This window comes from Stegostoma tigrinum, chromosome 9, assembly GCF_030684315.1.
Source record: "Stegostoma tigrinum isolate sSteTig4 chromosome 9, sSteTig4.hap1, whole genome shotgun sequence".
Taxonomy (NCBI): Eukaryota; Metazoa; Chordata; class Chondrichthyes; order Orectolobiformes; family Stegostomatidae; genus Stegostoma; species Stegostoma tigrinum.
In genome coordinates, this window is record NC_081362.1 from 46,224,120 (window position 1) to 46,238,651 (window position 14,532).

General features: G+C 39.7%; 2 protein-coding genes across 3 annotated transcripts in view; both read left to right on the top strand.

Annotated features, from left to right (window-relative positions):
• The window catches only part of LOC125455146 (polyribonucleotide nucleotidyltransferase 1, mitochondrial), a 64,608-nt gene extending 55,993 nt beyond the window's left edge, over positions 1–8,615 (top strand). The window contains exons 27-28 of the mRNA XM_048536818.2: positions 40–87; positions 4,494–8,615. Coding sequence (XP_048392775.2) covers positions 40–87; positions 4,494–4,649 — 204 coding nt within the window. The 3' untranslated portion in view covers positions 4,650–8,615. The remainder of the gene's footprint in view (positions 1–39; positions 88–4,493) is intronic.
• Positions 8,616–11,344: 2,729 nt separating this feature from the next.
• The window catches only part of LOC125454619 (serine/threonine-protein phosphatase 4 regulatory subunit 3B), a 59,849-nt gene continuing 56,661 nt past the window's right edge, over positions 11,345–14,532 (top strand). Inside the window, exons 1-3 of one of the 2 annotated variants that reach the window (XM_048535569.2) lie at positions 11,345–11,848; positions 12,193–12,248; positions 12,585–12,683. In XM_048535569.2, coding sequence (XP_048391526.1) covers positions 11,707–11,848; positions 12,193–12,248; positions 12,585–12,683 — 297 coding nt within the window. In that variant the 5' untranslated portion in view covers positions 11,345–11,706. The remainder of the gene's footprint in view (positions 11,849–12,192; positions 12,249–12,584; positions 12,684–14,532) is intronic. The other variant, XM_048535568.2, reaches the window with a different exon arrangement.

The window sequence follows — 14,532 nt, forward strand, 5'->3', positions numbered from 1 at the left end:
ATTTATCATAGCCTTAAAACGTTTTCTTTATTTCTATAGATAAAACATCCAAGTGCCATTGGACTGGAAGTTGGACAACAGATTCAGGTAGTCTTGTCATATGTACATAAGAAATAGAAACAGAAGTAAACCTTCTGGCTCCTCAAGTCTGCTCTGATCTTCTGCCTTGACTCCACTTTACTGCTCACTCTTCACATTCCTTGTTTCCCTGTATCAGCAGAAGTCTGACCGTTCTTGCCTTAAGTATGCTCAACAAGTGGAGCATTCATAACCTTCCAAGTACAAAATGCTGTCATTCCATTGCTATATAATTGCCATTGGTTGGAAGATAAGTGGTTAGCCAATACTCCCAGTGCAGTCCAGTATTGACCAGTAGTTCTCAGAGGGACTTCAGCCCCTCTACAGTGTTTGATTGTGTGAAATGCCTGAACCTGACCAGTTAAGACCTGTCAGGCCTCCTGCACAGACACTGATGTGAAGGTGCAGGAGTTGATTGTCAATACTATAACAAAACCCTGCCCATTATGGAGGGCTTACCTCTGAAAACATGTACCTCTTACAGCTGACCATTTGCTCCCAAACTTAAGTAAAATGAAACCATGAAAATCAAAAGTCTCATTTTGAAAGCTACTTACTTTTTTAAATTTATTCACTGATTTCAGTAAGCCTTGATTTTTAGGTGGATATTGAACTGTCTTTATATTTATATCCTTGTTACTGCACTGTCTATCCTTACTTCTGTTCTCCTTTCTGAGGTTTGGTTTCCAGTACAATAGAGATTTGCCTTGCATTGTGCAGGTTGGCTGACCAGGCGACATTCCTACTCTTGCCATCTGTTATCAAACCACGTGAAGGATTTGCAGGCTAATCATAAGACCGTAAAATGTAGGAGTAGCAGTAGGCCATTTGGCTCACCTGAGTCTGTATCACCATTTAATGGGGTTAGAGTTGATCTGATAATCCTCAACTCCAATTTCCTGCCTCGCCTCTTGTCTCCCTTACTGATTAAAAATGTCTATCTCAGCCTTGAATATACTTATCAAACCAGTCTCACCAAACCTCTGTGATAAAGAATTCCATATTTTCACTACCCTCCGAGAAAAGAAATTTGCCCTCATCTTTGTCCTAACTGAGCAAAACCTTACTCTGAGATTATGCCGTCTGACCCCATATCCCACAAGGGAAACAACTTCTCATGTACCCTGTCAAACTCCTGAAGAATCTCATATATTTGAAGAACGTCTTCTTTCTAAACGACAATGTGTACAGGCTGAACTTACTCGACCTCTCCTCCTGAAACATTCCAACCATACCTGAGATCAACCTTCTCTAGATCGCCTTCAATGACAAGTGCCTTCCCTTAGACAAGTGAACCAAAGCTGTCCAGTGTTTAGGAAGAAGTCAAACTAGTGCCTTGAATAGTTTTAGCAAGATTTCCCTATTTTGACGCTTCATTCCCTTTGAAATGAAGGAATATTCCATTTGTCTTTCATATTACCTGCTAACTTGTCATGGTTTATGAACAAGCACTTCCAAATGCGTTTCTGCTGCAGTTTTCTGCAGCCTTTCTCCATTGAAACAATATTCAACCTCTGCGTTCTCCCTGCCAAAGTGAATACCTTCACATTTTTCCGCACTGTATTCCATTTGCCAAACTTTTGTTCACTCACTTAACCTGGCTATGATCCCACAGCAGACTCTTTGTACAATTCTTATCATTTGCCTTCCTGTCTATAATTTGTGTCATCATACAGGTTAAAAGTGAAAATCCCTTTGATTGCACAGCTATGGCCACTTTACGAATTTGGGCTTTGGCTTCTGGAATTGTCCAAACGATTCTGGGAAAAACCCCTGTCATCTGATAATCAACCTGTTTGGCTATGTTATAAACATAGCTCCATGACCAACAGTCATATAAAGCTGGTAGGATTAAGTTGGGAGGAGAATGCAAAGAGCCTACCACATGATTTAGACAATTTAGGTGAGTGGGCAAACACATAGCAGATACAGTATAGCATGTCTAAATATGAAGTTCTATACTTAAGTGTAAAAAGCAGAAAGGTAGTATTTTATTTAAATAGTGATATATTATGAAGTGGGGATGTGCAAAGTGATCAGGATGTCCTTGTACATTGGTCAATAAAAGTAGGCAGGCAGCTGCAGCAAGCAAGTAGGAAGGCAAGTGGAATATTGGCCTTTTCAAGAGGATTTGAGTTCGGAAGTAGGGATGTCCTACTGCAGTTGTACAATGCTGTGGTAAGAACACACCCCTGGAGTATTCATGCAGTTTTTATTTCCTGATCTAAGAAAGGATATACATGCCATAAAAGAATGTGTTAAAGCTTTGCTAAGCTAATACCAGGAATGATAGGACTGCCCTGTGAGGAGACACTAGTTCAACTGGGCCTATATTCACTAGAGTTTAGAAGAATGTGTGGGGATCCGATAGAAGTGTATAAAATTTTAATGGTGCTGGATAGGTGCAAGGAGGATTTTTTCCTCTGGTTGGAGAGGCTAGAACTAGTGAATACAGTCCGAGAATACAATGGGCCATTTAGAACTGAGATGACAATTCAAAGTGCAGTGAATCTATGAATTCTCTACCACAGAAGGCTGTGAAAGCCAAATTGCTGAATATATTCTTAAGTTTTTTTTAAGATAATAAAGATATCAAAGGATATGGGAAGAAAGCAGGAATATGGCATCAACATAGAAGATCAGCCACAATTATTCTAAATGGCGGAGCAGACTCAAATAACCTACTCCTGTTCCTAGTTTCTATTTTTCAATGTTTTCTACGAAGTCCTAGCATTGGAGCTGAACCAAGAGATTCTTGCTCAGATGTAGAGATGCTACCACGCTGTCACAACCAGCTATTACTGCATTAGTTTCACAAACAAATTTCTACTGACAAAATGAATCACACTTCACTGAATAGGATGCTGGTAATCAAGACCCACTATTCCCAGAGTTATCACAAAAGTTAAAGATTTGTAAAATAAGTAGTTCCTATTCCCCAATTTAGCTCATTTCCAGATCCAGGTTGATCTAAAAGCATGGACCAGATTTGTTTACTTAATATGAATTACTACTTATTACAAGTAATTAAAATTTAGCTACAAGTGAACAGTTATAAACTATCGGCATATAATGCTACTAGTTTAAATGTCTAATCCCCTTTGTAAACTCCTTGTACACAGACAGAAATGGGGAGAAAACGCAGAGCAGAGGAAAAATGAGGAGAGCAGTTAGTAGCCTTTGTTTCAAAGACCTATTGAGTTGGTTCTTGCGAATTGGAAGTTGTCTTCTTGAGGTTCCTTTTCCAAATGCTTCCACTGGTTTACTTATAAAAGGTCTCTGACTTATCAATAAAAAGTCAAAGCTTATTGAAACCATTGAAAGATAAGCTGGTTTTCTTCCATTTTTAAAGTGGCTTTTGACTTCAGAAAACAAAGAGGAAGATCCTGAGTTGGTGGAGATCTGATAACTTCACTCTACATCTTCTTGCCAGCCCCAAGTTGTTCACTTACCTAAGAACTAATCAGTTATTGGCAATCAAAAGGTTGTTGTCATCACTAACTGAGCACTAGTTCATAGGTCAGTCAACTTTTTAGAGCCAACCAGCGCTCCATCTGAATACAGAACACATCAACTCCAGCTCGACTGCAACCTAAACTTCAAGTACTTCTTAAAAGCAGAACATTGAGACTGCTAGGAAATCTGAAACAAACAAACATCTGAGAATGAGACAAAAAAAATCATCTGCAGATGCTGGAATCCAAAGTAGACAAACAGGAGGCTGGAAGAACACAGCAGGCCAGGCAGCACTGGAGGAAAGGAGTAATCAATGTTTCGGAGAAGGATAATGCCCAAAACTTCAACTGCTCGTTTCCTCTAGATGATGCCTGGCCTGCTGTGTACTTCCAGCCTCTTGTTTATAGACATCTGAATATGCTGGAGAAACTCAGCAGTTCTAGCACATGTGGAGCGAGACAGGTAGTTAACATTCTGAGTCTGGTATGATTCCTTCAGAACTGAAAAGCTCTTCAACAGAAAAACTGATGACTGTTCAGAGTAGCTGAAGAAAAACCATAGTGAATTTGAAATGTTAACTCAGTCTCCACAGACGCAGCTTCACCTTCTCCAGCATTCTGGATATGTTTTAATTATTCCTTTTTCAAGTAGCAGTTTACACTATGTATGTTAGTGTCAGGTTATTTGTCTTCAAAACTTGCATCCATCCTTGGTTTTTTAAAACCATTCTATCACATTTCAGTCCTCCTATTTTAAAACCACAAAAATAAAAAGGTGTGTTTTTTTTAGTTGCTACTCATAAGAAGCATTAGTATTTAATTGGTTTCTTGATTTATTGCTTTTGCTTGTTTAAACCTGAAAGTTTGCAAACGTAAAATCCAGATGAAAAGTGTACTTCAACACTGATTTAAAAAAATGAAAGCATTAATATGGAGGAAAATATTTTCTTTGAAAACTAGGTGAAGTATTTTGGTCGTGATCCCACAGATGGAAGGATGAGGCTTTCTCGCAAAGTGCTGCAGTCTCCAGTTGCAACGGTAGTCAAGAACTTGAGTGACAAAAATAGTATTGTGATGGGAGCAAGAGAGTCTTCAGCTTCTAGTGCTTCCTCTTGACCACATTGATACTGTCAGAAGCAACAGTAACAATTTACATGAAGTTTGAAGAACTCCTCAAACTAAACATTTATTTTAACATAGGATGAAAATTTGTAATACAAGTTTTCTATACATACTATATAAATTTGTTTTATGTGTACTTTTCCTCAATTAGTATAGTAATTGTGACATTGGCGATTACAATGTTTGTTTTTTTGTGTAATAAAATATTGATACAAGAAAGATTAAACTACTTAGTATACTAGTCATTTCAAAATATTGAGTAAATAAATTGAGTTGAAATGGAAGCATTACTTATAATTGAAAACTTATTGGGGACTGGGATTCTTCCCAGAATCTTTTAACTAATTCTGCCAGCCAATGCCCAAATTGGTATGGTGATCTTAGCTGGGCAAGCAGAGGCATCTGCAATAATACCATGATTTTTAGCTAACTGAAAAATAGCAGTTCTGAGGATGGGTCACCGGACCCAAAACATTAACTCTGTTTTCTCCTTCGTAGATGCTGCCAGACCTGCTGAGCTTTTCCAGCAACTTTGTTTTTGCTCCTGAAAAACAGCAGTACCTTTTTCACATGTGGGGAAGGGAAAGGAAGGGTTAGGGGAAAGGAGTTCAAAGTATCTGAGCTCTGGATCGACCAGCCTAAGCTCTGAGGTTGCATTAGTGAGGAAACTTTTGCTGGTATAGATTTCACTCATTTGGTTTAGAGCTTCTTAAATGTGATGATAAGCTTCCACATTTGTCCAAAGGAAACAACTCGCCAATGGGGCTTCTTACCCTACCATTTTTCCAGCCAGCTTGACCCAAACAGTTCCTGGATCAGCTGTTGACCCATCAGAGTTCCTGCTAACTTGCTTGTTTGATTGCTCCACATCTGCTATTTCCAACCTGCCCATTCCAAGTTCTTGTGATAATGGGAACTGCAGATGCTGGAGAATCCAAGATAACAAAGTATGGAGCTGGATGAACACAGCAGGCCAAGCAGCATCTCAGGAGCACAAAAGCTGACGTTTCGGGCCTAGACCCTTCATAGAGGGGGATGGGGAGAGGGAACTGGAATAAATAGGGAGGGGGAGGTGGACCAAAGATGGAAAGAAAACAAGATAGGTAGAGAGGAGAGTATAGGTAGGGAGGGGATAGGTCAGTCCAGGGAAGATGGACAGGTCAAGGAGGTGGGATGAGGTGGTAGGTAGGAAATGGAGGTGCGGCTTGAGGTGGGAGGAAAGGATGGGTGAGAGGAAGAACAGGTTAGGGAAGCAGAGACAGGCTGGGCTGGTTTTGGGATGCAGTGGGGGGAGGGGAAGAACTGGGCTGGTTTTGGGATGCAGTAGAGGAAGGGAGATTTTGAAGCTGGTGAAGTCCACGTTGATACCATTGGGCTGCAGGGTTCCCAAGCGGAGTATGAGTTGCTGTTCCAAGTTCTTGTTGTCTGTTTGTTTTAATCCTTCTCAGCAAGCTGAGATATGAAAGGAGAAAGTGCAAGACTGAATAGTGAGAATTTAAGGGAGAGTGAGAAAATAAACCAGAGCAAGCAAGCGATATTGAAGTGGTTAAAGCTAATTTACAGAACTGAGGTGAAAAGAGGCCAAGGGTTAAAATTCTTTCTGCTCAATCAACAATATGTTGATCTACAGGATTAGATTATAGTCTAATGATATAATCATAACTTAGCTGTGAACTTCAACTTCTTGTGCTGCTTACCTTACAATGTGGAATTATTAAGCATTTTAAGCTAATGCTCATGAGCATTAGTATGAATTACTGAACTAGCACCTAAATGCAGACTACCTAACTGATTTAATTGTATTGTTACTGACCACTTTAGGGCAGCAAATATGATATCACAGTTTGACCCTAGGAGTTTTCAGTTTTGGTGCAGGGGTTGAATATGAATTATATTCCACTATATTTTGGGGCTCACAGCTGAATGGAAAGTTTTTCTGTATGTGGTAGATGTAGATCACTTGTTGCTTTCAAAGGAGAATTGGATAAATACTGGATAAAAAATTATCAGTATTTGAGGAAAGAACAGATTAATGAGACTATCTGGATTGCTGTTATGAAGAACTGGTGCAGATTTGATGGGTGGAATGACCTCCTGTGATTGATTCTTTTTCTGAAACCGGTCAATGGAATAAATGTCTTTGGAAAAATCAAAGAAAAACTGAAACCATTCGTGGCTGGAAGACAAAAGGATAGGCGGACTTTATCTTTCTGTCAGGCAACGGAGTCTAAATACCAGCTCTTTTGTCAATTTTCTTAAACCTATGCCACCTATGAACTCTACATGATTTTAAACAGCTGTATCTCCTCTTATAAGTCTCTGCTCTGAGAAGAAAATGTAGCTTTGACAGTCTATACTTCTAACTGATATTCTCCTTCCTTCGAATCTGAGCTGTATGGTCTCCAAAGCCTCTGTGTCCCTCCAAGTGTGGTGCCCAGAATTAACACAATACTTCAGTGAGGGACAAATTAAGGCCATATTAAAACTCAGTGTAACTTTCTCATTTTTGTAAAATCCAAAAGAACTGTGAATGCTGAAAATGAGAAACAAAAACAGAAGTTGCTGGAAAAGCTCAGCAGGTCCGGCAGCATCTAGGAAAAGAAATCAGTTGACCTGCCACACCTGCTGAGCTTTTCCAGCAACTTTGTTTTTGTTTCTCATTTTTTGTACACTTCTGTATAAATTTTGCTAAATTGTTCTGCCACCTTCAATAATTTTTGTACAAACATATTAAGGTGTCAATGTTCTTGCATCCCCTTTAAAATTGTGCCATTTATGGTGGCTTATGTTGTCTCGCTACACTCAAAAATTTTAAGGCAAGCCATATCCTTCATAAATTTCCTCAAGCCTAGAGTATCTTTTGAATCTTTTCACCATTTCAGTGCTTCAGAAATATTGTATTTAAATATATTTTGACGGAACACCACTGTTTTTATTTCCTGGTACCCGCATACAAATCTTATGATGATTTATTTTTAAGGTAATCAATGAATAACTTTTAGAAAGATAAAAAAGTGATAATATTTTATTTGTCAAGTACAGGGAAGTACTAAGGTTTTTTAACTTTAAAAGAAGGATAATGTTTGTTATGCAACGTCTATACATGTTACACATCTATTATGCATACTACACCAAAGCGTTCAGTAACATACATGCACTCAGGAAGCTGTTGTGGTTACAAAAGTTTCATGCTTTCACGTTTTACGATTTCAAGAGTTCTTCATTAGACTTGTGCTTTTCTAGGATGAAAATTTGAAATGATGTGAGATGTGTGATCTGTAAATGTTAATGTTTTAAAATACTTCTACATTTTAAATTTGAATTAGTGCCATGTAGGTTTGGTCTGTGTCCATGAAGGCACTTAATCATTAACTTGTAAACATTTCTATTGCCCTCATGATTTGTTTTAAAACGTAGTATTAGAGAGACTTCCTGGGGAATAAATGAGTTTTATTTTAATATGCTCAAGCTGTGAGCAAGCAAACTAATGAACCACATTAGACTTTGGAAGGTCCCAGAGTTATGGAGTTTTTTTTGGTCTTAGGGGCGACACCTGTAGTTTGGGAAACCTTTTATTTTTGCATTTCAGTTTGCAAAAGCCTTGGCTAGACCTGGATGTGTAAACCAGTTGCTCCTGAAGACAAAAGATAACATAGAACTTAAGAAATTCATTACTTCAGTGTACGGAGTTTAGTTTGGAAGCTCGACACCCAAAATGGTTGGTTAAACTATAAAAGGATTATTTGAAATTGAGGAAATCCAACTTAAGATCCTGAAGTCAGTTCATTTATGTCCTATAGAGAAGGTAATTCTCTGTTATGTTGAGTACTGTGAAGGAGTGCTGCAAGGATTAATAGGATTGTATTAAACCACATGTCTAATAATCTTTAAATGCTGTATCTTATATGTAAATAATTTGGTGTATTCTGTATTTTCTTCATTCCTTTTGCATAATAAACTTTGTTTTGTTGTTAAATCCAAATCTGCAGCTCTTGCATACTTGTGTTTTAGTGAAAGATCACCTCACCAAAACCAAGGAAAAAACACCCATCAAGCCTGATTTCAATCTGTGAACTGATTTGTCCAGAACTAGTATCAAAGGATCATAACAACCTGTAATCTTTTTGACCCCTGAAGAAAAAAGCTCAAGACATGGTTTACCATTCTGTGTGGAAAAATAGTTCTGAATGAACTATACCTGTGATTGCCCGTGGCTTACTAGAACGATAATAGTTCCGACAAGCCTGACAACAAATCTCTCCATGCAAGAAATAATAACTGGAAACGTGAAAGAAATGTAACTTGAAAGGGTAGTGTAGAATTCCAAAAGGATGATGCCAGTCCATTTCACCAACTTGTCAATTGCCAAATGAGGCTCCAGGCAGAGAAATATGAAGTGATGCATAATGGTTGAAAGAACATTGAAAAGCAATATAATGTAGGGTGTTTATTTCTGAATGCAGTTCAGAAGCAAAGTGACCTAACTGTGTATGTGCACAGATCTTTGAAGCTAGCAGGACAGATAGAAAATGGTTACATAATGCATACAGTATTGTTGGCTATATTATAAGGGATTCAAGTAAGGAAATGTGTTGAATCTCAGCTGGAGTATTGTGTACAGTTCTGGGTGCCATATTATAGGAAAGATGTAAACACACCAGAGGGAGTACAGCTGTGATTTGCAAGAAGGTATCCAGAGATGAGGAAACTTCAGTTATGAGGATAGATTGAAGAAGTTGGAACTGTTGTTCATTTTATCAGTTCTCCTTGGTGAGTGGACTGAGATTTTCAAAATCATAAGCAGCTGGCGAAAGGAGATAAAGAGAAACCATTCTCACATGCAAAAGGAATGAGAACCAGAGGGCATAGATTTAAAGTGATTTGCAAAAGAAGCAACGTGATAACAGCAAAAAGCTTTTTTTCAAACTGAGTAAGTAGGTTATCAAATGTACTCACTGGAAGAGTGGTGGGGCTGATTGAGTTATCTGCCATATATCACCAAAGTCACTGCATTAATTAGTGTTTCAGTTCGAGTGGTGAGTTTCACATCTAACTTCTGCCGTGTGCTGTCGCTGGTGTAACTCACCAGGTGATTCCAGAATTGATCAGAATCCTTGCCACTGTTGCCAAATTTAAAAGGTCATTGTGCACCTGGACAAGACACTGTCAGTACGGAGCTGTCCTGTTCAGTTCCTGATGTTTACCTAGACAAGGGGAACTAAGCACCCCACTTTACGGCCATGGTCCTGGAGATCATGCTGGATAGGATGATGCAGAGGCAAGACTTTCACTTTTGCCCAGGATCCAGCAATAGAGGCCACAAAACCACACCATGCCACCTGGTCCGAGTTTGCCACCTGGGTTAGTGCAGTCTCAGTCATCTGGAGAAATCCCAGACTCTGTGGGAAGAAGGCCAATCTCCTCCTTCATTCCAACTACCTTTGTCTTCTCTCTGCTACCTCACACTCACTCCATCTCTGCTACTATACCCATGACCCACCAAGGCTCATGTTCTATCATTCTCACCACTACTTTCAATATCTTCACCAGTCATCCCTACCTATCCCAACTTCTGACATCCACCAATCCTGCATGCCCTATGCACTGCCGACTCATTCGTTCAGTAAACCTCCCACCTGCATCTGCTGTGCCATCCATTTTCATCTTCCAATATGCTGCTTCTCTCTCATTTCCTATAGAAAACTGCCCTAAATAGCAGGCCAGCACAAATGGTGTTCTGCCTGTTAATCAGCTCCCACCCATTATGTGCAAAAGATCCTAATCCTGAATGCTCATACAGGGCCTGACCTGGTATCAGATGCTGCCCTTGACTTGTTGTGCTGAGATCCCCTGAATGTGGGTTATCCCTGTTGACTGGATTGAGACCTGCTGACAACCATGACTCACTTCCTGGCTTTGTGCCTGCACAAGATAGCATGGCAAGACAGCAGCAATATATCTGACTGAGAGGGCAATGTGCAAAAAGGCAAGGCAAGGCAAGGCACGGCAGGAAATCTGCAAGCATCTAGATCTGCTCAGAGTGATATGACAGTAAATAAAGAGCCCAGAGATGTAGTATGGTTCAGTCTAGGGCTTGGATGTATGTACCTAAGGGTAAAGTTTCCTTGTAGCAGCATTACAATTATAGTTGCTGGTGCAGCCTGAAGTGTAGAAATGATGACCGTGAAACCATTGTCAATAGTTTGAAAAACGCATCTGGTTCACTAATGCCCTTTAAGGGAAGGAAACTGCCCATCCTGTGGTTGTCTCTTAACTGCCCTCTGAGCAATTGAGGATGGCCAACAAATGTTGACGTAACCAGTGATGCCCCCATCCCTTGATTGAAAAAAACAAATTTTTGGATTGTCAGACGAAACTGGAGCACCTGAAGGAAACCCATGCAAACTCTACACAGACTGTCACCGAGATGGATGAACTGTTAACCACTGTGCTGCCCCAAACATCACTTGAAGATTGTCGAGGTGAACTGAGAGATTTGGAATGTTTCCAGTCAGTGTATGAGCAACCCAAAAACCACTAATTCCCAAGCCGACTGGAAAGTGCCAGCGAAGTTCCCCGGGAATGTACTCGGTTTGGCTCCTTTAAGAAGGTAAGCGAGAACCAGCCGGCTTATCTCTTTAAGTGCTGGTGACGTCAGTGATTTTGCGTGACCACGCTATGGCCCTGCGCTGGAGACTGTGGAACCCCGTACGACGACTGAATCGCTGGGATCGGGTTACAAGATGGCGGATGTTGTTCTGTGCTGAGGGCAGTCGTTTGAGGGGGAAAAGGAAGGCAGGCGGGCCTGGCCTACCCATCGAACATTAGCCACTAGTATTTAATGTGCTTTTTCTTCCTTCCTTCTCCGTGGCGGTCCTTTATTTATTTTTGATAACATGCCGCGCGACTCTTTACTCGCGTTTTTTACCGTTGTAAAATCACGGCGGTGACGGCGTAGAAAAAGAAAAGCGAGAGACTGAGAACGACGGCCGTGGCCCTCAGACAAAAAAAAGGCCCAGGAGAGAGAGAGAGAAACAGAGGGAGGTGAAAGATGTCGGATACGCGGAGGAGGGTGAAAGTGTACACGCTGAACGAGGACCGACAATGGGACGACCGGGGCACGGGGCATGTGTCTTCGACCTATGTCGATCGCCTGAATGGAATGTCCTTGTTGGTCCGAGCCGAGTCCGACGGTAAGAAAGAGGAGAACACTTCGGGCCGGATTGTATCTGCAAATGCAATTGCATTCCCTTTTGTAGAATAAACTACCGGCTGGTTTGAAAGAGACAAAAAAAATCCTCCGTTTGTTTTTTTTGTGCGATGTTCCGAGGCGTTGTTTTGAGACGCTGTAATTGCGAGTTTCCAAATGACCCCGAGTGAAAGATGAGCCAAACGTTGTAATTGTGGAGAGGCCAGGAAATTGTGCCAGTGTGACGTGCTGGGGCGAGGAGATGTAGATTTAAATAATATTTACTGTAGAGGCTAGTGTGTGCAGTGCAGGTGGAATTTATGCTCATTCTTTGTTTCGTTCTCCTAGGTTCGCTTCTACTGGAATCGAAAATCAATCCGAATACCGCGTATCAGAAACAGCAAGTAAGTTAATTAAAGTATTGTACAAAATGGGAAGTTTTATTTTCATGTGTAAGCGGATATGATAAACGGGAGTTACAGTAAGGAGCATTCATTTTATAGTTAAAGTCATGTGCAAATATACAGACTCAGTTGAGTCATTTAGAGTTTTTGCACATTTTAATTTGTGCGATAATAGGTTCTAAGTGTGTTTAGTTTCCTTTATTATTTAAAGGTATAGTGTGGGAGAATCAGTAGTAGTGAGGTTGCTCACTGCTTTTTGGATTGATCTTTGAAATATTATCTAAAGTACTTTGCAGATAAACAATCAGTTGTGATTTCTATCTTATTCTAAAACAGGATACGCTGATTGTTTGGTCAGAAGCAGACAATTATGATTTAGCACTCAGTTTCCAAGAAAAAGCTGGATGTGATGAAATCTGGGAGAAAATTTGTCAGGTACTGTTTTTACAAAATTAACTGTTTGAAGAGACATGAGTTCTGCCATTTCAATTTGTGCTTTGTTTGAGAAATTAGAAGCTTGCAAGCAACTTTAAAACAGATTGGTATGGTATATGTTGGGTGGATATTTTAAAATTCTATAATGTTTCTGATTTTACAGGGAGACGCACATGTTTTTCACATTATTTGTAAAAACTGCATTATTGGAGAAGTGCTTTTTTAATAGAAGATTTGTTGTATGACCTAATCTGTTTTTAATCAATATCCACAGTTTTTAGAATGCTAAATGTGTTTCTACATTCAGATTGATATCCATGGAGATATCCTAAATTAATCTGGTCCCATTTGGCCCATATCCCTCTAAATCCTTCCTATTCGTGTACCCATCCAGTTGCCTTTTATATAACATAATTGTACCAGCCTCCTCCACTTCTTCTGGCGGCACATCTCATACATGCACCCCACTCTGTGAAAAATTTGCCTCTTGGGTCCCTCTTTATATCTTTCTCCTGTCACGTTAAACAGATAACCTCTAGTTTTGGACTCCCCAGTCCTGAGGAAAAAGACTGTGGCTATTCACCGTATTCATGCCCCTCATGATTTTTAAAACAAGGTCCACACTTACCATGGTACCCACATCCTAAAGCAGTTGAATTTTCTATCAAACATTCACATTTTTAAAAATTTGAGAATGGCACTAATTCCTCCTGTGCAGTGCTAAGTGCATTTAAATCCTTTGGATATGAAGTGCTTTGAGATCATGGTTAATGCTAAAAGTACTAATAAGTGTAAGTCTTCCATGTTGAGTATTATACTTCACAGATAATTAAAATTTTATCCCACAGTTTGACTGATTCATAATCAGCATTGATTAAGTGAGTTAGCTGAACAGTTGAACTTTGATTTTCATTGGCATTCCAGATGTCTAAAAATTAATGCACATTCTTTTGGAGTTCTGCACTGGAAAATATTTAATCTTACATATTAATTTTCTTCTCTGCTCTTAGCTATGATAAAGTAGAGCATATGGTATCACTTTCTTTTGCAAACTTTCTAGTTTTTCTGTCCGCCATCTTCATTATTTTTCAGGTAGGATGCGATGGTTAGTGTGGTGGATGAGGAACCAGTAATGTCCACAAGGTTGCACTTAATGTGGGATTTACAGTGGCATTGTGATGCTCAGTAGCTTGCTTGCCATCTACTCTTCCTGTCACTTGTTTACTTGTTTGTCACATAGATCCAGCCAATCTTCCACACATCTGTAAATTCTTTCTGCCACTTTGTCACTGTTATCATTTTTCCTCCCCATAACCCCCGGTCTTTTTCAGTCTACTCATTTAACAATCCCACCTCTCGCGCAATGCTTTTTTCAGGATGGTGAAAATGTGTAGAATTTTTTGCGGTTTATGCAAAACCTGATGATGAGAATGTTGGTTGAATTTTCATAGGTTGTTCCAATTAAATGGATGCATTGGATTTATACTGGGGGCAGGGAGGAACTAACAATTTCGGCTTTATACGGTTTTGTCCTTTTCGCTCCTAATGGATTTAAATGAACGGTTTTCTTTCAGGTTTTTAATTCCTGTTCAAGCTAATGATGCTCTAACTTGTCAAATTAATCATGTAGGTGATAACCTTTAATCTCTGGATCATTTTAGTTACACCTTCTTCAATGAGTTGAGTACCCTATCTCTAATGGTGTGTCCAAAACTTACTGCTGTACTTCAGTTATGGCCTATCTGTTGTTTTCCACAGATTCATTATTAATGCTATTATATTCAATGGCCCATCTATAAAGCCAGCGAGGAGCACAACAATGCAGCACAATTCTGTAGATAACTGTGTG